Source organism: Musa acuminata, chromosome BXJ2-10 (genome assembly GCF_036884655.1).
Source record: "Musa acuminata AAA Group cultivar baxijiao chromosome BXJ2-10, Cavendish_Baxijiao_AAA, whole genome shotgun sequence".
NCBI lineage: Eukaryota > Viridiplantae > Streptophyta > Magnoliopsida > Zingiberales > Musaceae > Musa > Musa acuminata.
In genome coordinates, this window is record NC_088347.1 from 34,032,173 (window position 1) to 34,060,000 (window position 27,828).

The window sequence follows — 27,828 nt, forward strand, 5'->3', positions numbered from 1 at the left end:
GAGCCCTTCTTCCGTTTGAGAGGATGCAGATTAAGATCATGCCCTGAGTCACCGACTGGGAATTGACTTCTCGACAGAGGCTTGGATGTCCAGTCGGATAAATTTCACGGGTGGACTTCGGAGATCCGTCAGAACGTAGCCGCTGGAACTGATAAGGATCATGATGGTTGATCTGATTCACACCCAATGTCAGAAAGTCAACAGATTCCTTGCCCCACTGAATGAAGAAGAGCTGGAAACTTGGACTTGGGTTCATTGTCTGCTAAGTGGAAGCCGACCAAGAACGGGGAGGTTGTACTCTGGCGTCGAAGTTTGGTACGTTGTTCCTGAAATCCCGGTGTCACTTTCCAGTCTCTCCCTGGCCGACGCCAAGCATCTCTATTGGCGAGCTCCCTATGCCAGCCATGTATTCAATTCTGGCTTCAAACGCCTCCTTCGGGTCAGCGGTGGAGCATAGAGCCTCTTCTCGTCCCTTTCCGTCGCGTGGTTTATTACTCGTAAAACTCGTACCTTTGAAGTTTCCAAAGCTCGGCCCTTTGAGCTCCACCAGATCCGTCCTTTGACCAGAATTCCCCTTCTTTCTTCTCCTTTTTCCGCTCCCTTTCCGCTTTTCCGTGTTTCCTCTGCTGCAAAGATTGGATCTTCTGACACCATGAGCTCCGATCACCTTTAGAACATCTTCTTCCCGTTTCTTCTTTGTGATGGGATTTGTTCCGTCCTGCAACCATGCTGTTCTGGAGCCATAAAAGAGGCGCCTTCCGATTGGGGCGCGGGGCGATGGACTCCAAACAGCGGCTGCAGCACGAGCAGCAGGAGATGAGACGGCCGCCCCGGCTAGACAGGCGCAACGCCGCCAAAAACTTCGATTACGGGGTGGAGGCGGCGGCTGCCGGTGGCGTGTCGTGGTCCTCCTCTTCCTCTTCCTGTTCAGCCTCGTCGGACGAGTCGCCCCCGCTTCGTCCCACCCGATCGCTGGACCTTCCGTACTCCAACCAGACCAGCTTCCGGATTGGGGGCATCGAGGGCGAGGTGGAGATCCTCTGCCGTAGCCTCGGCCTCTCCGGGCCCGAGGATTTCGCCATTTCTCTGCCCGCATGGGAGGCGCGCAAGGCGCTATCCTCCTCCGACCTCCTCCACAGGAGATCCCCACTCTCTCATCCCGATAGCGCAACCCATGAAGACCCCACCTTTGCATCTCAATCAGCCACCTTGGCGTCGGATTCACCGCCTACTTTTCACTCTTCCGCGTCCATCGAAGAACCCACAGGACGTCACGATGTGGAGGAGAACGAACCTGCGAAGAATTCCTGCGATACTTCCATGGAAATCACGGTCGCGGATGATGAAGCTGTCAGGAATTCCGTCCCATCTTTTGAACCTAGGGGAGGTGATGGAGGAATCCGAGGTGTTCGGCCATCGATTCTTGCTCCTCCGGCAAATCTTACACCGCCGCAGATAAATTTGGCGCCCCTCACTCCACCACCGGCACTCCCACCGCCTCCATACATGTCCTTGCCAGCCATTGACGGGATGGATTCAGCTTGGGACATAGTGAGGTCTTTCGCTCCGGAGGACAAAGATAATACTTTTGGTGCCTGCGATGACGATGAAACGGATGAAGAAGACAACACAATAGAAGCAGAAGGAGAGGAAGAGTTGGTGGAGCTGAGGTTGGGGGAGACCTCCGAGGGCTTCACCGGGACTTCATCCTACTCCACCATGAATGTTGATGATGATAAATCCAGTATGAGTACTGAAACAATGCTCATAGTTTCACCAAATGGCAAGTTCAAGAGGAACATCAAGTCATGGATGCGAGGTCGACTTCTAGGGAGTGGTTCCTATGGAATGGTGTACGAAGGGATCAGTGAGTAAGTGTTGATGCAATCTTGCAAGGCTTAGAATCCATTGATGACAACTATGCTTTTTTTTAGATTCTTAATGCTCCATACTCAAAATCGCCTTGAATAGTCATCAGATTTCTTCCGATATTATTTGCTGATCACATTTGCTTGTTCCATCTTTACATTTACAGTGTAGGTGTATTTTTTGCTGTTAAAGAGGTATCTTTGCTTGACCAAGGAAGTAATGCTCAACAGTGCATTCTTCAACTTGAGCAGGTAGAATAATCTGAAAATCTTTGCTGTCGTATTTATCCTTCCACTTCAGTCGTAAACATTTGATGGTTCTCTTTTGATTCCTAAAGTACCAATTGAATGTTCTTCTGTCTGGATCATTAATTATCTTGCTGAGAATTTTTTTTCTTTTCCACTTGATCTTTCAGGAGATCATGCTATTAAGCCAATTTGAACATCAAAACATAGTCCAGTACTATGGAACAGACAAGGTAATTTGTCTTCTGATCTGATTATAGTTTTAGGTTGGATTCTTGTCGTGTTAGATGCAAATGCAAAAAATTCATATGTAACTCTTTTCAGCTTTTGCCAAAATTTAAATGCTTCTGTTTTTGTTATGAAAATGCACCGCAAACCTTGTGATTAGGGTCATGATTTTTATTATTTTGGAAGACGAGAGAGCCCATTTTCTTTCTAATCGAAAAATCGATTCTTTATATCCCTACTATATCTGCAACAATTCCTAACTTATTGTATGGATTGTATTGCAGGAGGAAGCAAAGCTGTTCATCTTCCTTGAACTTATCACACAGGGCTCCCTTGCATCTCTATACCAAAAGTATCGTCTACAAGATACCCAAGTTTCTGCATACACCCGACAAATTTTATATGGTCTAAAATATCTTCATGAGCGAAATGTAGTGCACAGGTGATGCAAGTGTTTTAATTGTAGAAAATTCACCTTGAAGTTTCTATATTCGACTGTCTATCCATATGCATTCTGCAATTATTAGATTATCCATAAACATTATAATCAGTTTTGTCGTAAGTTTAACGAAATTACACATTAAAAGCAATAAGTAACTTAAGATACAACTTCTAATGATATCATTTCCTTTTGTCAGAGATATAAAATGTGCTAACATACTGGTTCATGCAAATGGCTCTGTAAAGCTTGCTGATTTTGGATTGGCGAAAGAGGTTGGTTTATTATGCTCTAACTTTTACATGCAACTGTTTGAAGGTTTAAAAGCTTTCTGGTGCATGCATATTCACCGGTGTTGTTTACGATTTCAGATAACCAAGTTCAATGTGCTCAAATCATGCAAGGGAAGTGTTTACTGGATGGCTCCTGAGGTTAGCCCATCTCTTCTAGTAAATTTCTATAACAACACTTGATGATTACCTTATAACTTATATTGTTTTGTGTCATCTCATTCTATATATCAACTTAAACGAGGATAAAATGTCATGTTTATCCCGAGTTTGCAAGTAACGATTCCTTGGCACGGCACAGCACAGCACTAGTCAACCTAATTAGGCAAGCTGCAAGGAGCCAAATGCACGGAATTGAAATAGAATAGATGAAAAAGCGTCAAAAGGATCTTTACTTACCATGCTTCTGTGACCTATGACACCCTCCTCTGATGATACAACCTCTGATAGTGTACCAACAGATGAAGAATGTTAGCCATCAATTGGGTAGAGGGAGGGAGAGATATGAAATGCCTGATTTAAGTCAATAGATTGTGTTTCTGGTTTGCTCAATACCTAAAACAAATTAGGAAAACAGAAGAAACACAAGATTTGTTGGGTAAAGCAGTACATCGGGTACATAACAACACAGCAGTAGCTAGTTGTAAGTTCACAAAGGGGATTCAAAACAACAGCTATCCTGAACACTATGCATTCATCTTCATTTAGAACCTCTACTTGTCACAGATGATTATTTGTGATAATTCGGTATTTCGGTATGCGAGGTAGTAAGTGGCACCTTTAAATCACCTGGTTATATGCTCACTAGAAACAAGATTGTAATTGTCCTGGTAAACTTTGCTTGATTAGTTTGCTAAAAATACTAGAACTATTTCCATCTATGTAGATTGTGCCGTCTCTTTCAATGATTATAATGATGCATATATGTTCAATCTCTTTTGATCTTAGATGACCATAGGAGATTTGTTGGAGTTTTTACTCATCGAGACACAATCATTATTCAGGTTGTAAATCCTAGAAAGACATATGGACCTGCTTGCGATATATGGAGCCTTGGATGCACGGTTCTGGAGATGCTGACACGTCAGATTCCTTATCCTAATCTTGAGTGGGTGAGTGATTCATATCTCAATAGCAGTTGATTATTGGTTTATGTTTTACGCTTTGGATTCAACCTTTCTCTCAATTCCACAACAAAACAACTAATTATCTCCTTCAAGCATACAGCCAACAGCAGCTAGGCATCTATTTTCTCTAATTTTCTCGGTGAAGCTTGATTAAATATCAAGCTAGTCTCGATGGCTTGACCACTATTATGATGGTAAAGTCTAAAGGAACAAAAAATGGTTAACTATGGGAAATAAAGCTTCTAATAAATCTTTTTTGTTCACAAAGCCTTAAGTTTTAGTTATAATTATAGAAGAATAGTTGCTAAAAGGCAATTTATCTGAGCGCTTACCGATGTTCTAATTATAGCAGCATTCCATTTATGTTTGACATTTGGCTTGTTCTTCAAAGATGAACTTTTGTTTCATCTTTCCTAGAAGACTTATTGATCTCTTTCAATCTGCAGACACAAGCTTTATTTAGGATTGGCCGCGGTGAACAGCCTCCGATTCCGAGCTACCTATCCAGAGACGCCCAAGATTTCATCAGCCAATGCGTGAAACTTAACCCGAGTGATCGGCCGTCTGCTTCCCAATTGTTAGAACACCCATTTGTGAAGTGGTCACTGTCAGTTTCTTCAGTCTCTTGAGTTATCTTCTGACAGTATCGACTTGCGGGAATTGTTGTGCAATAGATACGTTTCAAGGATGCCATCAGCACTCGTTTCGTTGAATGAATGGGTGGATGCTTGCCTGATTTGAAGCAAAGCATTGCTTGCAGGACTTGACTGCTGAAAGATCGATAGATCAAGACAGACAAAAGTGTTCAGAGTGTGAAATGGTCGAAAACTTGTTTGATGACAGTATCATAGCTAGAACAACAAGATAGTACAAATGGTAATTGCTAATATATACTCACAAGAAACTGTTCATCCTTCCCCCACTAAAAGCTCACCTTCCTCCTAGTTGAGGTAAGACCTTTTTGGTTTTTATCATTAAAAAATCTAATTATTTTAGGATTGATGACTATCATCCTCTTCGATATGATTTATAAGATCTTAACAAAGGTGCTGGCCAATGTTAAGAGATAGCATGTGTCTCATTTGATCTATGTCAGATGATGAGTTGTTAGCCTTTAGGGCTAACCCTTCTTATAAGCATAGTATCTCAGCCCTGAATCAGATTGCATCATTATCCAATCTTAGGATGAATCTTGCTTAGTCTGAAATCTTATTTCCTAATCATTGTGCCCCCAAATGAAGCATCATATATGTGAGAAGATGAGGATTAAGATAAATGACCTCTAAACTACCTTAGGCAGCATTATTACTAATGGCATTGGAGAAGGCTCCTAATAAGGTTCAGGGCTGGTCCAAAGGTTGCCTTAACCAGGCTAGGAAACTTGTTCTAAGTAACTATATCAATGGGATCACACACCCACCATGGCAGCTGCAGTCCTTAGTTGAGGACATTTTGACCTTTATACATGAGTTTTGCATAGTTGAGTTTCATTATATCAGGAGGAATAGGAATGTGGTACCACACAATCTTGCTTTATGTGGTAGATCATAAGAGATGTCTACATCTTGGGGAGCAGAGTTTAATCCCAGACTGTACTTGGACTCACAGTTCCTCTCTGATGATTGAATGAAGCAGTTTCCATTTGAAAGAAAAAAAAACACATAAAATCATAAGTATATCCAAACTGAAATGAACAATACAACATGAATTTTAGCTAGAGATCAGCAAAATCCAATCCTGGAGTTCCACTGTGTACTTGAGATGTACCACCAATCCTTGGATCTGACTCCTTGTGCAATGCATTTGTAATATCTCTGCACGACTTCAATGGTAGACAAGAAATCCTACATAAGATTTTGTTGGTATAGATGTTGCCACTGCAAGATCTCCCCTGTCCCAGCCCCGGTGAACCGTTACCCGAATGCTAATCAGAGTCTTCGTACACTTCATCATCAGACAGCTCATCCAGCGATCTCATGTCCAGCTGATACCGCAAGATGCCCCCGATGCCACCGAAACCCCTGCAGAATTGTGAGCCCTCTTGAGATTTGTTGGTAACAAACTCCAATGTGCAACCGAAACGCTTGTACTCATTGGCAAACCACTCCAGCAGCGAAACTTTCTCCTGCACCTCTAGTTCAGCATTGTTTGCTGGATCTCGGAAGTTACTCTGATTAGCTTCTTGATCCTTGTTCAAATGCTTTATTATAATCTCCCCACTGGTGCTGTTTTTTAGCACATACCTATTGATATCCAAGTTTTCCCATACGATTAAGGTCTCCACGGCTCCCATTTCAAGAGCCTTTAATGTGTCATCCACACCAAAGACATACTTTCCTGTGTCTTGGCTTATTTCTTCAAAATACTTCCCTATCAATTTCTTCTCCTGTATGAATTTCACATTTGACAAAATTTCCGCTGACAACTCGATGGCCTGATTGAATCCATTCTCTCCTCCATAAGAAACATCAACCACATTGAGTATTTTAGCTTCAAGACGCGGGTCAAACATGTCCGACTGGCTTAACTCTGTTTTGAAATCAGCTGAACCAGCCAAAATTAGACCGGCCACATTTGGCTGACTCGTAGCTGGGTTTATGAAGAACTGGGTGGCAAGTTCAGCTGTTTTTCGCACATAGTTATGGCGCTTCTCCATACGAAGCCGAGCAAAACGTAGTGCTGATTGTCCTCCACGACCATGCTTTTTTGGAAGATCAACAGTGAATTTGTGGAGCACCTCACGCGTATTACCACTCAATGTGCCAAAAAGAGTTCCATTTCCATCCATAACTATAAAACCAAACTTGTCATCTGATTCCAAAAGTTCATTCAAAGCCTCGGTATGGAATTTGTTATCGCAAAGATAGAGCGACACGTTGATGGGCTTGAAAGGCTCGAAATCAATAGTCACCTTCTTTTCTTTTCCATCCTCGGTGATGATGGTTCCAGTATATAACACCAGTCCATTGGGAGGAACCTTGTTGTATAGTTTCAGCCTTTGCTGAGCAGATGTAATCGCTGCCAAGACAGACTGTCGATTGACTCTACTTTTGATGTTTGAAGCAGTTCCATATTCATCAGCCAACATCTTGGTGACTCGAGATATCTGATCACGCGGTGGCATTATGAGGGAGATCATGCTTGTGCCATTACCTCTTGCAGATTCCAAAGCCTTGATTAATTTCTTAATCTTCCATATCTCAATGTTCTTATCGGTTTCATGACCATCTGCCATGTTTTGGTAACCTCTAGCACACTAGAGAAGTACGCTGATCACCTGCATGAGATACCGGATTGAGAGGCAGAAGCATGCAAATAACAGGCTCTTAAATAGTTTGACACTGATTGAGTCTCTCTTAATAAAAGAAAAAAAAATGCGACACGATTTATGATAGGCCACATATGCTGTGCTTGGATTGGTTTCATCATCTTGCAAGAAACTTAACTAGAAACAATCTTATCAGTAACCTAATCCCTAAACCACGAACCACGAACCAAGACAAAACTACTTAGGACTTCAAAGCATATCTGCTCCACCGCATAGGATTCCAACCATGCATATGACGTTGTTAAGCAACAGTAGAACAACCAAGCTACTAACTCAACATCTTAGAAGAGAGCTACTTGATTGTTACTGATCGAAACATTCCCTGGATGTGATTTTGAATATGATTACAGAGACCTGGAGATCAGAAGAATCCTTCAAACTGCACAGGTTATAGATATTTGCATATTTTTGAAACCAACAACATAGTAGTAAGATATGTTCAAGCAAATGAAACAAGATAAAGAATACAGTTCACACAGCAAAGTGTGGAAATTGGTTTAGATCTCTGTTTTCAGTGCTCACACAGGATTATTGTACTACTTCTACATGCCAATTTTGCTCTGTAAAGAATTTTGTTTGCTGTCGAAAAACAGAGAGGGATTGTGTACCAAAAGAAGAGAAGGAAAAAGAGTAACAAAATGTTGCTCTTTTGGATCTTCTTCTGAGTTGGAGATGGCATTCCAGAATTTAATCAAATCAACAAATTGTAGAAAACTCAAAACAAGAAACCTAAAGAGAACACATGATATTACCATATAGAAAGCTCATATTAGGACCCAAAAAACCAAAATTTTCCGGTAAAACCAGTGAAATTGGACAAACAAAGGAAGAAATAGGTACAATTCTCAACAAAGGCCAAGAAAAGTAAAAGATTCAAGTCACAAGAACACAGAGAGGAGAGGGCAATCACCCTGTGGCGGCGCCTGCGGCTGTGAGTAAGCGCGATCGAAGTGCTTTCCTCTCGGATCCAAGAATGGGAAAGCAGAGGCCTTATCTTACCATTGTAGCCCTAAGAGGATCTTAAAAGTACCTATTTGTCCCCGACAACAAATCTATTAAACGGAACGGCGGAGGTCGAAATGGTTATACTTTACCGTCCCGTTTGATGACGTCATGCCATACGCAATGAAAGCGTCCTAGTCGCAAGCCAACAGCCGCATCAACTCGCGCCTCCATTCTGTGCCCGGCAGCAATCCTCGAGTGTTCTCTCTCATGGCGTCTGCTTTGTGGAGGAGGGCTCTTCTGCGCGCTTGCGGAGGGAAGCCGCCTCTTTTCTTGAGCCCCTCGAGGCGGTTCTCCGGAGAGGCGCCGCGGAGGTTCGCCGCTCTCTGGGGGAACGGGGACTACGGAAGGTTAGGGCTCGGCGGGTTGGAGTCCCGATGGAAGCCCACGGTTTGTCCGTTCTTCGATGATGATCCCCCGGTGTCGATCGCCTGTGGCGGCGCGCACACCCTCTTCTTGACTGGTACTTGTTTATCTCTAAAATTTGTTCTTTTATGTTTCCTTCGGGAACGGAAAGCGGCAATTTCGATAAAAAGGCGCATTCTTAATTCTTCATCCGTGATTAGGTTTTCTATTTTTTTCTTCCCCTTCCGAAGAAATTTAGATGTAGAGTTTGAAATTCGAAATATCAAGTAATTTTCTCTTTTGTCTCTCGAACACAAAGCACCGTTATGACGTCAACGAGTCTTCGTTCGCGGTGATGAGAAATAAGAAGAAATGCAATTCATGTGTCCGATCAAGATCTGTCCCTTGGGTCATTCTTGAGTTTCAACAAGAAAAATGCATTCTTGATTCTTCTTCCAAGATTTGTTTTTTTTTCTCCTTTCCTTTTTTAAGAAACTTAGGCACAGAGTTTTAGATTCGAGAGATCAAGTAATGTTCTCTTCTTGTCTTTCGAACACAAAGCACCATTATGACGTCAAAGAGTCTTCGTTCGCGGTGGTCAGCAATAAGAAGAAAAAAAAATCATGTGTTGGATCAAGATTTGCTTCTTGGATCATTCTTGAGTTTTAACAGGGAAAAGAATGAAAATCCTTTTGTAGAAGTCCATCTTCTTTTCCTGTATTTCCATTTTGTTATCACTTCTTTTCTATTTGTCTGAAAAAACAACAGTGTCTAACACTGATATTTGGAATTTGGATAACATGTTGAAAACCATGAGGTTCAAAGGGTAAGAGCAGGAAATGTAGGGGGATTAGATATGGCTAAAGGGATCTGGGAGTATGTGTCATTGCACCGAATGCATGCTTGTGACCAAAGAATGATTCGGGGTTACTGATAACTTCTTGAGAATAAATTGGCAGAAGATGTGAGGGTATTTGAACTAGGCATGAAAATGGAAGTTCAGTTAATGTGCAGATAAATATTTCTTTTCAGACAGAATTTGGATTAGAATAGCTTCTGAAGATAAATGATATATTAAAATGAATATTTTAAACCATATGGGATAGGCAACTGGAAATAAGGAAATGCTATGGTTTGATGTACCGAAGCATATCATTGGGTACGGACAGTATGTACCGGTTCGATAGAGGATCGATATGGACGGTACATCAATATATACCAGAGTACCATGTGTCGATTTGCTCGATACAGCTTGGTACCGCTTGGTACGTACCATATTGACAGCTAGTCGGTACACCGGTACGGACTGGTAATGCGAACCATGGGAAATGCCATCACTTTTTCAAGGTAATGACATTTTAAATACATTATCATCTTGTATTTGCTGTTAACTTATGAGCTGTTCGTACAAGGAATGGATTTTGGCGTGCTTCAACACAGTATGAACCTGCAAAAATATGCCAGCTGAAATTATAGCAGTGTATATTGATTTCCTTAATTATAATGTCTAAATTTTGGTCCCCAAAGTAATATGAACTAATTTTCCTCAAGAATAATGTGGGAATTATTATATAATAATTTGTGAATGGATGCTCCACCAATAATTTGACATATTAGCATCTAAAGTGTCTTTAGCTTCAAATTTCACCCATCATATATCAATTTTTTATGGGCCTAGAAAGATAATTTGTATAACAGCTGTATTTTTAGATGGACAGCAGATAATCAAATGGATCTGCTGTTGTACATCGACCTCGTAAGACTAGATGCTAAATGCAGGGATTGATCTCTTAATCTGCTTTATTCACATTGAGTATTTTCATGGTTGAATGTAATTATGTGCTTCAGTGTCATGCTCTCCTCGTCTTTCCTTAACTGTTCTTCTGTGTATCTGCCTGACTTCTATGAACATGATTATTGCACACCCTGCAGAGATGTTTGTTGCCATTCTGATGTTTTTGAGTATTTTTCCCTCTGTTGAACAGAATGTGGTCGTGTTTATGCTTCTGGACTGAACAACTTCGGGCAGTTAGGTAGATCATCTGCAACACCTTTTGCACTAGTAAGCTGTTCTTTCTGATTACTTTAAATTATGATCATTTTTAATTATCTCTAAATGTAATTGTTGACATGGTTTTATCTGGGTCAAGGTTCATTGTACTGCAGCGTATCACTCAGTCCAAGCAATACATATTTTGGTCCGATAAGGGACCGGTATAGGCGGTACATCGGTATGTTCTTATGTATCATGTGTCGGTATGGCTTGATACAACTCAGTACGTACCATACTTATAGCTAGTCAGTACATCGGTATGGACCGGTAAAGAAAACCATGATATGGGTATTTAGGAATCACTTCTAAGTTGATCACAATATAGTCTAATGGACGCACTTTAAATTTCTGGTGTCTTTACTCGGTCTATTTGTGCATGGTAGAAACGGGTATAGCAGGAATACTCCTTCCTTTTTGTATGAACCAAGGATTGAAATTTCGTTCCGTACTGTACCAGAATTTCGAGCTTCGCTTGGTACTGTACGGTACTGTGTACCGAGTGGTATACCTAATTTAGGCATAAAATCCTCCGAAAATATCTGGAAAAAAAAAGTTAGGATAGGGTTTTTAAGTTAGAAATAAATATAATAATAGTATAAGTTTAGCAAAACCAATGTAAATTAGGTAAGAATAGTATCACATATCTTTTTCGGACTTTGAGGAATAGCCTTGTGCAAGATTCGTATTTCGATCCGTTACGGATTGCTCTTCTGTAAATATTGAAATATCTACATAAAAATCATTTGAATTGTCAATTCACAAATCGTTGCTTTGTGGAGTTTATGAGAGTGTAAATGTGAGAAAAAATTAGTTTGAGATAGTTTAAGAGAGTGTGAGAGTGAAATACGGGAGAAAATGAGTTTAAAAACCCATAAGAAATGGCTCCAACGGTCATTTTGACCATTTGAGCACTGTTACAGTTCGGTAACGGTCAAAATCGATCGTTATCGAGCTGTGTCGGGCGGTAACGATCGAAATTTCGACCATTACCATCCGATATACTCCCATATCAGATGATATTGAGCATTCCGCTCGATAACGCGTGGTCCGCGTATCGGTATATTGTCAGACCGATATGTACTACCCGTACCGAGCAGTATTATTCAAAATTAGAAACTCTGATAAGAACCACAACGCAAGCCAATATTTTTGAAGGAAGATGTGCGAGAACAATGGTTACTAAAAATTATAAATTTCACTATAGAGGGGAAGTTCATCTAAGTCTAACATGCTTGTAGTTACACCAAACAATTTGCCAGGCTTAGTTTTCTGATAATTTGTTCTTATGTTACATGTCAATTGACACAAATTAAATGTAAAAGGGTATATTGACATGCACCTTGTTATGTGTTTCCAACTCAAGATCTTAAAAAAAAAAATGCATACATTATCTGATGTAATTTACACTTTTGTCTTAAAGTGACCATTAACTTATATAACAGTAATAACAAAGTCGTAAGTCTCAACTACATGGAGTCGGTTATATGGATCTTTTGCCGCCACTAAAATATGTAAAAGGTCATATGTTTAGTTATGTAAATCTTTATTTATAGTTTTTATTAAAGTCTTTTTAGGTCTTCCTCTACCTTTCCACGTACCATTAATATTAATCATTTCGTCTCTTCTGACTAACGCATCTGGAGGTCTCCCAAACATATACTCATACCATCTTAAATGATTTTCTTTCATCTTATCTTCTATCGAAACGATACCTAGTTGTTCACGGATAAGAGTATTTCTTTTCCTATCTGTCCAGGTAATCATCATGTTTTTACTCTATAAATAATATTTTCGTCAATCCCTCCGTCTTATTGAAAAATTGATCCAAAGTACTTAAAAGCTTTTACTTAAAAAGATTTTTTATTCGTCCAACTTAACTATATTTTTTTGTCTATTTCTAGAAACACTAAGATTGCATTTTATATATACAATTTTAATCCTACTTAATCTAAAACATTTAGTTTCTAAGGCTTTTGCCTCTATAACTCGAGTTTATAATTAATTTCACTTAGGCTCATTAATTAAGACAATATCATCAGAAAATTAATCCATTATCAATGTGAAAAGACAGGGATTTAATGTAGATTCTTGATGTAATCCTATGCTATTTGGAAACTTGCTACACACACTTTTTAGAGTTCTAACACTAATGGCTATATTATCATACATATCTTTAATAACGTCAATATAATTAGTGGATACACCTTTCTTTTCTAAAACCCATCATAATAAATCTCTAGGAACTCTATTATAAGCTTTCTTTAAGTCAATAAAATCCATATGTAAATATTTCTTTTTCTCCCTATACTTTTCCATTAATTGCTTTAATAAATAAATAGCTTTTATGGTTGATCTTCTAGGCATAAACCAAATTGATTTTTAGAAATATTTGTTTCAAGGCTTATCTTACTTTCAATAATTCTTTCCCAAAGTTTCATGGTATGACATGATTTTAATTCTTCTATAATTTGAATAATTTTGTATGTCATCCTTATTTTTGTAAATTGATACTAAAAAACTCCTTCTCCATTCATCAAGCATCCTTCCAAATCTCATAGTTTTGTTAAATAAACTAGATAACCAAGCTACTCTTTTGTCCCCAAACTTTTTTAGACCTCAATAGAGATACCATAAAGCCCCACACTCCTACCTTATTTTATCTTTTTTAATGCGTCTTTTAGCTATTTTCATCTTCTTTTATGTGTATTTCACTTCATTAGCTCTAATTTTACGAATAAATCTATAATAATTGGCCAAAAAAGCATAACTTGTCCATTAACTTGTCCTACTAAAAAGGTATAATACTCTTCATCATTCTTAGGTGTATCGATTACTGAATAGTTGGCTAGTCTAAAATTCTATTAATTTATACTCTGTATTTATGCAATACCCATGTTGGTTGAATTTGCTGTGATATTCCTTTGAAAAATTAAAGACATCAATGCAAAACAAGTTTTTTAGTCTGTGTTGTTGAGTTTAATATCTGTTGAAAAGGAAGTATATTGAAAATATTAGTAAATACTTCATATTTGTACTTCCACTACTAATTTTCTGGACATGAAGTTTGAATTATATAGAAACAAAGAGATCTTAATCTGATTTTAAGACAAACATCATTTGTGCAGGAGCCAGCTGAAGTTTCTGGATTACCTGAGAACATTAGACAAATTTCAGCTGGCTACCATCATTCGGCTGCTGTTACTGGTGAGAAAACAAATGGATCCTGCAAACTTCCTTGCCTTCATTTAATTAAATTTCTTTTGGGAGCCTTCCTTCTAAGATAAATACAGAGCAACATTATATATATTTTTAATTATGATGCATTATTGGATGGCAGCGATATTTTAAATTTTAGGTCAATTTATTTATCCAATATTTAGAAGATTGTATTAAGGATATAAATATTGATCGGACTAGTATGTAGCCAGTAGTGTTTGGCAACCTTATCTGATATCAATTTGAAGATATATAGCTTGGAAACCGTACAATATTCATTTTTTTTGCTATATTCATTGCTGGTATCTAGTGGTACAAACCCAATATGACATTTCTTACCTGTCTTTATAGCTACCAAAACCAGTCTTGGACCAGTATTTAAATCCTTAAATTATATGTTTTTGCTCATGCTTTTCATTTGATGGATCAGTTTCCTGGAGTGCTCTTGTTCATCCCCTATGGGGCATCTAACTGTACTCTTGCTTTTTTTGTTTGTTTTGTGTTAGCGGATGGAGAACTTTTCATTTGGGGCAACAATTCAAGTGGGCAGCTTGGTCTTGGAAAAAGTAATGTTCTATTACTTTTATTTAGTGTGCTATTAGTTGGCAGAGCTTTCTTTTTTTGAGTTCTATCACTCTCAATTTTCATTTGGTAATAATGCACCAACGTCAACACATATCTGCTTCATGCTTGCTTATTTGTCACGCTCGTTAGCAAATTTTATTATTCTTCGCATCTGCATCTGTAATTTCTTTTGAAGTAATAAAAACCTGACCTTTAAGATCATTACAAACTTATTGTAAAAATTAGAGCTGATGAATGCATGCTTTTTTTGTTTTGGCTAATTTTTTTCCTTGTCTTATAATGATTACATTATGCTGTTAGAGAAATCTGCTGTCAGTATTGTTTTGTGCTAGTTGACATGAATCTTATGTGGAAGAGATTTGGCCATATCGTACAAGCATATTGTCAGCACTAACCATGCAGATGAATTAAAACCATACCGAAAGAGATTTCTCTAGACAAAATTTCAATGTTTCAAGTTGTTTTGTTTTCTTTCTGCTTCTTTCCTTTCAATCTTTCCGTAAGTTCCCTATGGTACAATAATAACATTGTCGGCGACAAGCTGTGGTGTCCCAACTTTTTGTGGTAGCTATATGTAATTAGTTCTTGTTTTAGAAGGAAATGTTTATTTTTAATATTTTAGCATTATATCAATCTTTTTGTTGTAAATATTTCCACCAATGCTTCATGCTTTGAGGTTTCTTGTATCTCCATGATAGGCACCTATTGCATATCTAGAGTCTTTCTACAGAATTGTTTACTTAAGGATTATCTGTCTGTTCTTTACCTATATATTTTTTTTGTATTTGAAGTTTTGATCAAATTGTTACTGTATCTTTTAAAAGCAAATGCAATATCCTGTAGTAAGATTTTTCCATTTTCCTTTAGTGTTACCATTGATCAATTCACTTAGTGCATCAACTTTGTATGTTTGGTTCTTATTTCCATTTTTTTTTTTTCTGCATCTGACTTCCTTCTGTTATTAGTTTCCTTGATGAAGCCTTTTTTTTCTTGTATGTTTAATTGTTTATCCTAGCTACAGCTTTTCCTTTTTCTCGTGTTGGTGTTGTTTTTAATCTCTAAAAATGCAACCTCAGTTGTTTGGAATTGCTTTCATTGCATATCTGACCTTTTCTCCACTGCCAAGATTGTTCATATTTATCTTGGGGTTTTTTAGAAGCACTTATTTACTGATTGGAAAAAACTACTATTTGATTACACATTTTACTTGATCTAACCTATAGATGACCTCTGCACATAGCTTAATTTAACAATTTAAAATTCTTTCAATGATCTTAAATTGTATTGGGAATGAATAATCGGTCTTAGTATTTGTTATAGGTACAAAGAGCATAGTTTATCTCCCTACAAGAGTTGATTTCTTGGTTGGGATCAACATTAAGATGGTTGCACTGGGTTCAGAGCACTCAATTGCTATAACAGGTTGAAAAAAGTATAAAGATACATATGACTTTTTTTTAGCAGTTAAGACTATTGTCAATTGAGGTAGATTTTCTAATGCATATCCTCCTTTACAGATGTTGGTGATGCCTTAAGTTGGGGAGCAGGTGATTCTGGTAGACTTGGTCATGGTCATAAGTCTAGCCTATTTGGCTTCTCTGTGAGCTCAAGGTTTGAGATCTATGAACATTTTAATTAAACACATATATTACAGTAGCAGGAATATAATTTGGATTTGTTAATTAAACACATTTTGCACACATGTTACTTAAGATCTTGCTAAGGATGTCTCATTGTCATATAAAATAATAAATTGAAAGATTGGATGCTGCATCAGAACTTCCATTGGGGCTGCTTCCTTGGTGTTTGAGGTGCATTCTTATTTTTCATCTATGATCTAGAAGTGGCTTGTTTGGATGCTTTTATCTTTTGAATAATGACTTGCCACAATATTTATTTATTAACGATTACATACAACATATTTCTTAAAACATATCATAATATTTTTTTTATCAATAAGGATAACAATTTTTCTTATCGTACAGAATCATACTTAAAGATCCATTTATGCAGTGAATATACTCCAAGGCTAATCAAAAGCTTGGAAGGGGTCAAGGTACTTTTGTTTGTATGACATGCATTTTCTTTTAAATTCTTTTTATTGGATTCTTTTGGACGGTTGGTCTTGGGTAATCTTTTGACTACATACATGTGTTTATAGATCAAGACAGTTGCTGCAGGAATGTTGCATTCAGCTTGCATTGATGGTATGCTCATAATATATTACTTATCTGATAATCGTTGAAGGTGCATATCTTTGTTTGAATGTAATTTTCTTGTTCTGTGTTACTAATAAGCAGAAAAAGGCTCTGTCTTCATATTTGGTGAAAGGTCCACAAATAAGCTGGTATCTATCATCACCAATAAGTATGATCATACATTATCATTTTGGTTCAAGTAGCTAACAAATTCATTTCTCTGTAACTTCAGGAGATTGGAGAAGGAAAGAACATCCGGACTCCAACTGTTGTTCAGGAAATCCCAGATTCTGAAGAAGTTGCCTGTGGTGGTTACCATACTTGCATTGTGACAAGTAATGTCTTCAATCAACTCCCAAATTGGCTTCTGGTTGTTCATTGGTTTTCAGCTTGGAGATTCAAATCCTGAATATTTTGGTGCACATGTTGCTACATTATGTCTAAAATAGTAAAATAATATCACAGATTAGCCTATTGATAAGTCCATTTGATTAATATGTCACAAGTTTTGTTGTTTGCTTCTCATATTTGTGTTGAACATTTTGTTTAGAGTGTTGTTGAAAACAACAACATAACACAATTTGGAGTCAGTTATATTGATATTTTTTCCGTCATTGATCTTTAAGACACTTCATTTAAGTGTTTGATATTTAAATTTATCACAAAGTCGAATACTTATGGGATAGTTCAGGAATAGTTTCCATCAGGACTTTGTTTATTTGAATATGGTCTTTTGATGATGGATTTCACAGGTATGTGATTTTAGCTATGTTGTAGTTGTCTTTAGAGTTTTGTTTAATTAAACAGAGATGATAAGTCTATCTTACGTTTGTCATCATAAGTTCTTGTTACTTACATACTCAGTCGTGGATTATGTTATTGTGATGAATTAAACAGAGATGAATTAGTGTTGCTTATTAATTGCCTATTATTTGTCATGTTCCATGACTACATATTATAATATCTGAAATAAAATGTTAATTCTTCTTGTACATAATTCTTATATAAATTTTTTCACTGTATTTGTGTCTTACTGGATCCTTTTATTTTCCAAATTTTGTGCAGGATAGCCAGATAGCATTTTAATGATATCTTATATCTGTATTCATTTCATGATTCATAGTGTCTTTCTTTTTCTTGTTTCTTTTTTTTTTTCTTTTAGTTGGGAAAGGTTTTGAGCCCTTTTGCGTCATGACTTTGGATCCAGAACTGCTTTGAAGTTATTGCTGTTTGCTTGTGAATAATATAATGATTTTCTAGTTTACCTATCTTGATGTGTTTCTATTTTGGACGGTTCTTGAATACAGTTGGTGTGCCTTAATTGTTCTTAAACATCTGTTCAGTTCCTAACTGGATAATGAAATGCAAATGAAAACTGTGATGTTCTCTTGTAAAAAATACTTAACGTTATGGAGTTACATCAATCCTTATCACATGCAGGTGGAGGAGAGTTATACACATGGGGTTCAAATGAGAATGGTTGCCTCGGCCTAGGGTATCAAATAACTTCTCATTGCACTCCTCAAGTTGTAGATTTCTTTTTCAATTCGTTTGTCATATATAGTTGATATTTCTGGTTTTACATGGTGCTAATAATCCTCATTTTGAACTCAGATGCACAGAGATGATCTGCAATCCAGAAATTGTTCAAAGCTCTTTTCTTAAGTCTCCTATATCTAAGGTCATAATTTTCTGGTGTTTTCTGCATCATCCACTAGATATGTTTCTAAATGCTTTACTCTAAAGTTTTCTTTAAGAAATGTGCAGGTAGCTTGTGGTTGGAAGCATACAGCTGTGATTTCTGGTAAGATTTTGCCTTTATTGATTAAAAATTAACTCAATAAAAACATGCAAACTCTTCATTATTCATACATTCTTTTGTGTTCCTGTGCAATGTTGGGCTTATCTAATTGTGTTATGATTTATGTTCTGGAATAGCAACTCTATTTTCATTTCTCAGATTTTAGTTTTTATTATTTTTTTAGAGATTGGGTTTGTTTTCAGTTTTTTATTATTGGCATAATTGTTGTCGATAATCATCATGTGCTTAATTGTACACTACACTGTCACGGACAAATTTCTAAACAGGATGTTTGATGTAATGCTTATGTATGTCCGTGTCTTTTGGGTGTGTTCATGCTTTGTATAGCATGTAGAGGGACGACCGAAGGCTTAATAGTCCCATTTTAGTTGGGTTGGTGGCCGCTTTAGTCTTGTAAATAAATGTTGTGTCATGTGGACACGTGTGAGTGATTTTCGGTTTGTAATGGACCATTTTACCCTTTGTTATGCAACTGTTCAGAGCTTGTAAAGTCTGTTTGTAATTTGCATTGTCTATAAAGTGTTTTTCGGAGATGTTTGCTTGTGGATCTCGAGTGAGGCCTTTTCTCTGTCTTGTTCTCTCTTTTGTGGGATCTAAGGGACCATGGGAGGCTTCGGGGAGGCTAACCTTTGCGGACGGACACGCAAGGGTGCCGCACGACTTAGGCAAAACCAGCTAAGTCCGTGACAGATGGTATCAAAGCGGGACAAGCACTCATAGAAACACTTAGCATGCAAACGTGGGGGACCTAGCGGGGCTGCGTTGAGGGCAGTCAGCACACGCGCGACTGTTTGGGGGAAAATGGGCATGGAGATGTAGGGAAAAGGAGTCGCTCGGAGGAGCGGGCATCTGAGATTGGCATTCAGAGGAATGGCCAACCCTTCGCGCAAGAGGCACCATGAGAACAGACAAGCTTGGAAGAATGTGAAGCGCACAAAGGTTGGGATGGTTGAGTTTGAGCTACGGCTCAACGTTGACAACTATACTTGATGGTGCTCAAGGCAAGCGAGGCGCTTGGTAAAAGATGAGACCATGCAAGGTGGAATGGTTGCTCAACGACCAAAAGAGTTATGCAAAGCTCACAGAGGTGAGGGGAATTGCTAGCTCGAAGAATTTGATACTCATACATGGGCTTGTATGCGGACGACGGAATGTTTGTGGCCATCCCAAGGCGATCGAAACTTGGCGCTATGGAGCATTGAAACTTTCTCTTCGGCATGTGAAGGATACGTCCGTAGGAGGCTGAAGGGTGCAACTAGTTCAGCATGTTGCTAGGCCTTGAGGGGTGCAGCGGGGGCTGTATTGACGTGGAGTCGCAATCTAGCAAGTGTGTTTGCAGGAGGCAGAACAATGCACAGTTTGTTCAGCAGATCGGAGTAGTCCAAGGGGATGGTGGTCTCCGAAACGAAGAGAGATGTTGCTCCAATGGGACAGTTATCCAGGAGGGATAAGTCCTGACTCTCCAGAGGGAGAATCATGTGGGACGGACCTCACAAGTTGAGGAGGAGTACCTCAACAAACAACAACTCCACGAAGCTCAATGGACTGAGCAAGCGGCGAGGAGTCGTCGCATGATCTCGCTTGAGAGAATGCATTGGTGGATGCATTGCGAGATCAAGTGGGGGAGTGACCCAAGGCAACACAAATGAAGGCACACTTGGAGTCGATACGGAGATCGGACTCAAGGGAGGGCTGACCCGTGGAATGGTGGGCGCGAGGGCCACCATCAACTCAATGCAAAAACGAGGAGCGGAGCAACTTGGGTGTAACTTGGCGAAGTACCCAAGCTGCATGAAGGGAGCTAGCATAGAAGATGGAACATGGACCACAGGCATAGTGCTTTCCTTGGACAGAGGTCAAGGACATGAACTCTTGCAGAGGCAAGAGCAGGATCATGTTGTTCCATGGGTCATTCATTCTGACGGAGCAGACTCATCTTGCATGGTGCCAAAGACGAAGGGAGCTTCTGGGCACATGTACTTTATCTCGGAGGAGCATTTGATGGAGGAACTAAGGCGACTCAATTTGCGGAAGCAAAGTTGGGTTCAGAAGGCCTTAGCACGGGACAAGAGGACGTAGAGACGGGTACTCTTGAAGAATATGTCACAATGTTGTCATTCAAGTTGCTATAAAGGAGGCGGTGCGCAGCGAAGATTGTGCTGGTAGGGGTAGAGGCTGTTGGGAAATCAAGGGGGCGACATCATATGCGCAACGGAAGAACAAGAAAACAAAAATCCCCGATTCCCAAAAAGATGTTCGTCGTCGTGCGAAGATTGGTGCGCAAAATCCGCAAAACACAAAACTGCGTATAGAGATTGTATTACCTAGGGAGATCGTATATCCCTGTTTCCTTGCAGATCCTTAGGAGAGGGTGAAGGAGGTCAAGCGTCCTCCTCTCTAGCGGTGATCCACACAGCAGGGTTGCGATGACCCTCCTCAAAACTCCAGGCCTCTGAGGTGGAGAGGGAGAGGAGAATAGGAAAGGCAAGCAAAGACTCTTGCCTATGAGGCTATGAATCCCTCCTATTTATAGAGATCCCGTGTCAAACCCTAATGGGTCCTTCCCTAGTGGGTATTGGATCTGCATCTAATAAGACAAGGGCTCCGTGGGATATCTCATATCCGAACCTCTACTCATCGCAATGCCTACCATATGTGTGTGACCCTCTAGGCCCAATATCGAGCTGGCCGTGAGTCATACCTGTCAGAACTCCTTCTAACTCAGTGAATTATTATCTCTGTAATAATTCACTCGACTCATCGACTACGGACGTACTAGGCCACTACGCCGTAGTCCCCAGACGATACAGGGGAATCCAATCCATTGGGCCTGTCTGTCCTCAGTTACCATGTACCTATAGTCCCTCATCCATCTAATATCCCAGAGACCGTATATCGAGCATGGTGTTGTCAGACCCATACGGTTTCTACTCGAGTCTCGCTCTAATCGGATTCTCCCGGAGAACTCTCTCTCTCTCAACCCGAATGACCCTGGCCAGGGATTTGTCTGAGCAAGAACACATGGGATATTCCTCTCATGACGCCGAGAGTGGATGATCCTCTATCGACACTCAATAGCCCTCGTAAGGTCGACTACCACTCCCAATGACCAGCTGTACTAGATCTGGGACAGCCAAACCTATAAGTCTGGTATCAAAGAGTGGAGCACTCATATAGGACATCCTTGGTGTCTCAAGTCTAAGGACCAGATACACCACTAGGACTACAGAATCGTTGTCTGACAATAAGGCATCATCAACCATCCAGCATTCCGTAAGCAGATCAATCAGTGAACTCATTCTCCAATGAGCACCTGTACTGTATCCCTAGTGTCCCTACACGAGCAGCTATGAGACCAACTGCATCCATCATATGGACGGGTATACAGCACACCAGTCTATCCGGTTATCACGATGTCCCTCTCGAGTAACCTATGACCGGGATTATTTAGGATATGTGTTTAAAGGTGAATCGATCTCATTATCGTGATCTCATCACGATCCGATTCCCATTGCACAAATCCAAGGACATCACAATATATATATGCATTTATGCAATAGTTATAAAGTGATATACGCCAAAATATAATAAGCAAAAAGATTCTGTATCAAGTCACACGTGCCATCACTCACGTGATTGGCTTGCTGGGCACCTATGACTAGCAGAGGCCCAGGATCCAGACAATGGTGCACTAATTGCAGCGAAGTCGGGGGACTTTGGGAGCTACTAGGCGACGGACTGTCCTAGAGCGGTGCTTCATCGTGGTGTGACCCAAGAGTGGGTGGATGAAGGTCGATTGCCAAAGGAGCGAACAAAATCGAAGGTGGAAGAGACCTGCGATGTATTGGTAGAGGCCACACATGAAGGGTTCACAATTCGAGTTCATCCCACAAGGATCAGAATGCAATAGAGATGTCACCAGGAGGCGACATGGTGCAGCGGATCGTGGTGGAACAGTTCGTGGCAATGCGATTCACACAACCTTGCCCCGTGAGGGACTGGATCATACGGAAGTATGATCGGGAGCTACTGGGAGCTCCACTTCGGTGAACAACACGACGACAGGAAGGGCTATGGATTCAAGGAGTGAAGGCCATGGTACCGCAGAGGCGGGTCTTCCATGCGTGCATCGAATTTTGCATCGGATGAAAGCCTTGGTCATCAGCATATAGGGGTTGTGTTCCATCAAGGGAAAAGTTCGAATGCAAGTACTAGTGAATCCCATGGGAGGGACTTGATCATACAGCGGTATGATTGAAGCAGCTGGAGAGTTGGACTGCTCCAGAGCTCATATTCGCTTAAGAGAGCCCGACAAGTCAGAGGACAAGGTCGAGTAAGCGAACGTTGCTACCAAGGAAGCTAAGGAGAACAGAATCAGTGCAAACTCTACAACGTGATGGCAGAGGCCGTGCATGAGAGTTGCAGTCTGTCTTTCCATCGACCAAAGGGTGCTGCTTGGAGAACACAGAGGTGTTGAAGCAGGGGGTCGACAGGGGCGAGGAAGCGACGATGAGTCCAGAGGGACTTAGCTACCCAAAATCAAGCATCAGTTAGAATGGAGGTGGACTCGGAGGAGTACCACAGAGGCATGTCTACTGATTGTGAAGAAAAGGGATGCAGATGCGAGTCGACGGATAGTAGTGCCATGGGCATAGCAGTGCCATGGTACCGTAGAGGTGGGACTTCCGTGAAAATCATTGATCCCTTGCTCTTATGGAGGGAGAGCGCTTGGTCGTGAAAGGGGCCGAGGAGGTGGAGCATGCAGAGGCAAACTCCAAGTACCAAGACAAGGCTGAAGGGCAGAGGCCAAGGAACTTCGTAAGACCGGTGTCAATGAGTTTCTCATCAAGATAGCCGAAAGTGAAGGACTTCGGGTCATGCAAGAGTGCACGACCAAGGAACGAAGTAGTCAGTACGCGGTGCTGGACCTTCGCTACTCAGGGGAGTAGGCGGCAGAGTTGATGGAGAAGACGGTACAATCCCAGAGGCAACCAAACCTATTAGAGAATTACTCTAAGTTGGGGTGAAAACTTCCTGCATTCCAGAAGTTCAATGGCATTGAGAAGGTGAATCACAGTAGCTAACTCAACGCAAGGAGTGCAAACACTTCAAGTGCTTCAGAAGTGTGAGCAAAGAGCAGGCGAAGGCTAGTAACTAGCTCGATGCATGGAGTACAACCTCGAGGAGGCGGGTGAAGTCAAGTAACCTTTGCCTTCTCAACCCTTAAGAGAATGGGCGAAACCGAGTACCCCAATCTCTTATCTATCCAGCAGAGGAGCTCTGCATAAGTTTAAAGACCCTTCGAAGATAATGGAAGACAATAGTTGTCAAATCCTCACCAATGGTGATCAGTGTTACTGAGAGTAGATTGTCTGCTTCATTTCTCAACGAAATGCCAATCGAAAGAGGAAGTGATGCGAACTTACTTGGATGTGACAACTAAATGAAAGAAGAGTCAATGAGTAAATTTTGTGGAGGAAGGACCCAAATCTTCAGAAGTTTGCAAGACGATGCTCGTTAAAAGCTCCAACAAGCATCCACCCAGTTCAAACAGCATGAGGCATTTGAGAGACTGGCGCAGTAAGGATGGTCTTTTCCTTCATCTGGAGGATCCGCAGGAATCAACAGGGATCAACACAATTCAGCCAACCCCACACTAGAGTCAGAGTCATTGGCGAGTTGAAGCAGCAAGGCGGATCAAAAGGTTTGACTACTCAAAAACAGCAGCGGAGAGCAGCTGGGAGCCAAGAGACGCATTGCAGCTGGAGCAGAAGATTGAAGACTCAGCAGAGGCGAGGAGTTGCAGTGTCGACAAAGGCTTCGACGAGGACGTCGAAGGAATAAGTGGGGGAGAGTGTCACGAACAAACTTCTAAACAGGATGTTTGATGTAATGCTTATGTATGTCCGTGTCTTTTGGGTATGTTCATGCTTTGTACAGCATGTAGAGGGACGACCGAATGCTTAATAGTCCCATTTTAGTTGGGTTGGTGGCCGCTTTAGTCTTGTAAATAAAGGTTGTGTCATGTGGACACGTGTGAGTGATTTTCGGTCTGTAATGGACCATTTTACCCTTTGTTGTGCAACTGTTCAGAGCTTGTAAAGTCTGTTTGTAATTTGCATTGTTTATAAAGTGTTTTTCGGAGATGTTTGCTTGTGGATCCTGAGTGAGGCCTTTTCTTTGTCCTATTCTCTCTTTTGTGGGATCTAAGGGACCATGGGAGGTTTCGGGGAGGCTGACCTTTGCGGACGGATACGCAAGGGTGCCGCACGACTTAGGCAAAACCAGCTAAGTCCGTGACAACACGGCCAACATATTTTTCTGTGTGAACATCACGTAAGATTATTTTTCTTCCAAAGTATTCTGTTTTTTGCTTCTCAGAAATTGTACTTGTTAGAAGCTGATAAGTCTATGGTTTGGAACTGTTTCTTCTGCAAATGCATGTAATGTATATTTTCAGGAAGTTCATACTTTTGATGGGATAATTGTTGTACACTATCGTATATATTATTGTGAAGATCCCAAGTCTTAGAATTATCAAACGATCATCCCATTGCAATACAATCCTAATGTTTAACCATCAATAGTGTACTTGTAGCAAATACCATCATTCATAGAATCTTGCTTGGGTCCAGTTATCTTGAAGTGAATATCTGCTAAAATGCCAATCAGAAGCTTATTTTGATTGTTAACCTACATGATCATCAAATTTGCTCGAGTCTTAAGGTTTCTCCTCACTTTTGCAAAGGTCTCAGTCAATGGCACAGGGGTTTTATGTTGTTGGCATGCTTGGCGTTGATATATCATTGGAACGATATGGCTCAGCATGATTCTGCCTCGTGCTACACGTGCCTGTCAAAACAAGTGAAAAACTGCCTGTAACTAGTTTGAGGAACATTCTTAAGTAGTTTTCTTACATCATCTCACCAAGTGTATGATGGTTGGAGAATTGACCTCGACCATTTTAGTAGAAAAGAAGTGTTGCTATTTCGGAGCACCTCCAGCATACAACTAAATACCAGAAGGCAGTAACAGCCCATTCTTAATTGTTAATATTTGGTACCTGGTGAACAAGGAAGACATCTTAGCATAAAATTGGCATGCTGCAATGGTGTTCAAGAAGATATCTGATGCTTAGAGAGAATCTAGTTCGAGATGATATCGGATGGTATGGAAGATCAGGTTGTTTAAGCATTTATTTGCATCATGGCTATCTATTTTGATGAAAGCTTCTATAGAAGAATCATACAGGGCATCGCTAACAACAGGATACATGTTTAGCAATTCTAAGCTGATAACTCGCTGTTACTTGGCCTTCCAAGAAAGCACAGTAGCATGTTTTAGGTATTTGTTTAGTGACACTGTAAATGATATTATGATGAACTTGGCTCCAAATTAGAAAATTAATTAAACACTTAGGGAAGCTTGCACAAACAGCTACAATCATGCATGATGTGATATTTGGAATGAGGGATACAGTTAGTGGAACTCTTAAGTTGACATCATTGCATAATGTTACATAATTATTATTGTTAAAATTGGCACCGTCGAATTGCAAGTACTCTTTTATAGAACTCACACAACAGAAATTAACCTGAAGTTGGTGAAATATACAAAGGTCCACAAAAGCTTCATTGCATATTGCTACGATAATAAAATGGTAACCTAATATGAAGTACTCCCAATACTTAGTGTTAAACTCCTGTTCTAATGTTGTTTAAACAAGTTGGTATATAATTTGAGAAGCAAATTTGGTGGACTTTAGTGCATTTCTAGGTTGTAGGATAGTTCAAATTTTAAGAATATATGCTATATTTGTAATCTTCTTTTGTCTATACCAAATTTGATAAATTTGTAATGCTTTGTTTTATGCATAATAACCATTTTATAATGTCAATGTTAAGGTGGCAACATCTTTACCTGGGGCTGGGGAGGTGCTAATGGAACATTTTTCGAGGATGGCCATTCTTCTGGAGGACAACTTGTGAGTTATATTTTATCAAATGCTCCGAATTCTCTCGATCACAAACATATAGCTTAATATGTTCATGTTTTATAATATATCTAGCTTTCAAGCTAGATGTTTGTGAAAACTTTAGCCGATCATGGAAGAAGTATCATTTCTCTTGCTCCATGGCATGCATGCATCAATGCAATTACCAAGGCTAGCAATAAAAGTGTCTCTTCTTTTTTTCCTGAATTGTATATCCTCAGAATATCGATTCCTACTCTTGATGCGATCCCAATAAGATTAATGTGTGTATTCCTGTTCTAGCTGCTAGAATTTCTAAATCAATAATCATCACTTACATTGTATCCTAAAACATTCTATTTGTCGGTGGAAGTGAGATTATTATTATTTCATTATTGAACCAAAAATTGATCTAGAAGTTCTTCAATTCTTATTTCAAATAGTCTAGTCTGGTGTGGCTGACACTTGCAACACCGGATGTTCCTTGGAATTTATATATAGCAGAATCTACCACAGTTTTCAGCATATCTTCATTCATTAGTTTTGGTTCCTGGAGTTCAGACTGCTGATGAATGTGCAGGGCCACGGAGACGACAACGACTGCAATGCCCCCAAGATGGTAAACTTCGACCAGCGAGTGAAGGCTTTGCACGTATCTTGCGGTTTCAACCATACCGGCGGTTTATTCGAGTACGATTAAATCAAAGCAGGGCTATCTGGGTGCTTGTGATATGTTTGTTCTTTTACCCATACGTGAGCTGCCAAGCTTCACATGATAATGTTGTAGTTCATTTTTTTCTCCTTTGCTCTCTTTCAAAACTGCAGGTGTGTATGTCATACAATTAAACACAATAACGAATAAAGGAAGGCTTCTTTCGTTTACTTATTCCTTGATTTCATGTTTTTACTGAATGAATCTTCGTTTGTTGTTGCATTGATCATGGAGTGAATGCAGGGATCTTAACATCATGATTTACTCTGTTCTCTCAATTCGTGCTTGAATTCCCAGTATCTTCCTGGTGAGGTCGAGAAAAGCTGTTCTCGGCCCATGAAGACGATAGTTTGCTCGCCAGATGTTCGCTAAATTGCCTCGGAGAGTATACTGTGTT

The 27,828-nt window shown here is 39.9% G+C and overlaps 4 protein-coding genes across 6 annotated transcripts in view; 3 read left to right on the plus strand and 1 right to left on the minus strand.

Annotated features, from left to right (window-relative positions):
• The first annotated feature begins 72 nt into the window (after positions 1–72).
• Positions 73–4,934, plus strand: LOC135625313 (mitogen-activated protein kinase kinase kinase 1-like). Its single transcript, XM_065129968.1, has 8 exons — positions 73–1,871; positions 2,036–2,120; positions 2,285–2,347; positions 2,627–2,784; positions 2,981–3,056; positions 3,153–3,212; positions 4,076–4,183; positions 4,645–4,934. The coding sequence occupies exons 1-8, from the start codon at positions 727–729 to the stop codon at positions 4,825–4,827; spliced, it is 1,878 nt and encodes a 625-aa protein (XP_064986040.1). The 5' UTR covers positions 73–726; the 3' UTR covers positions 4,828–4,934.
• Positions 4,935–5,814: 880 nt separating this feature from the next.
• Positions 5,815–8,564, minus strand: LOC135625314 (eukaryotic peptide chain release factor subunit 1-3-like). The gene is made up of 2 exons (XM_065129969.1): positions 8,437–8,564; positions 5,815–7,475 (listed from the first exon to the last, which is right to left on the minus strand). The coding sequence occupies exon 2, from the start codon at positions 7,431–7,433 to the stop codon at positions 6,123–6,125; it is 1,311 nt and encodes a 436-aa protein (XP_064986041.1). The 5' UTR covers positions 7,434–7,475; positions 8,437–8,564; the 3' UTR covers positions 5,815–6,122.
• Positions 8,565–8,632: 68 nt separating this feature from the next.
• On the plus strand, positions 8,633–27,605 carry LOC135585434 (ultraviolet-B receptor UVR8-like). 2 transcript variants are annotated; one of them, XR_010492017.1, is made up of 16 exons: positions 8,633–8,991; positions 10,859–10,935; positions 14,052–14,130; positions 14,649–14,708; positions 16,048–16,149; positions 16,245–16,338; positions 16,741–16,783; positions 16,889–16,934; positions 17,028–17,074; positions 17,158–17,260; positions 18,366–18,420; positions 18,540–18,606; positions 18,693–18,729; positions 24,959–25,083; positions 26,652–26,731; positions 27,300–27,340. XR_010492017.1 is itself a non-coding variant. In XM_065129970.1 (15 exons), the coding sequence occupies exons 1-15, from the start codon at positions 8,739–8,741 to the stop codon at positions 27,417–27,419; spliced, it is 1,263 nt and encodes a 420-aa protein (XP_064986042.1). In that variant the 5' UTR covers positions 8,638–8,738; the 3' UTR covers positions 27,420–27,605. The 2 variants fall into 2 exon arrangements, 1 of the variants encoding a protein (XP_064986042.1); XM_065129970.1 differs by lacking the exon at positions 24,959–25,083 and having other exon boundaries at positions 8,638–8,991; positions 27,300–27,605.
• Positions 27,606–27,734: 129 nt separating this feature from the next.
• LOC135625316 (mitochondrial phosphate carrier protein 3, mitochondrial-like) overlaps positions 27,735–27,828 on the plus strand; it is an 8,198-nt gene continuing 8,104 nt past the window's right edge. For both annotated transcript variants that reach the window (XR_010492018.1, XM_065129971.1), the window contains exon 1: positions 27,735–27,828. This exon is cut by the window's right edge and continues 146 nt beyond it. The gene's annotated coding sequence lies outside the window, so the exon portion shown is untranslated.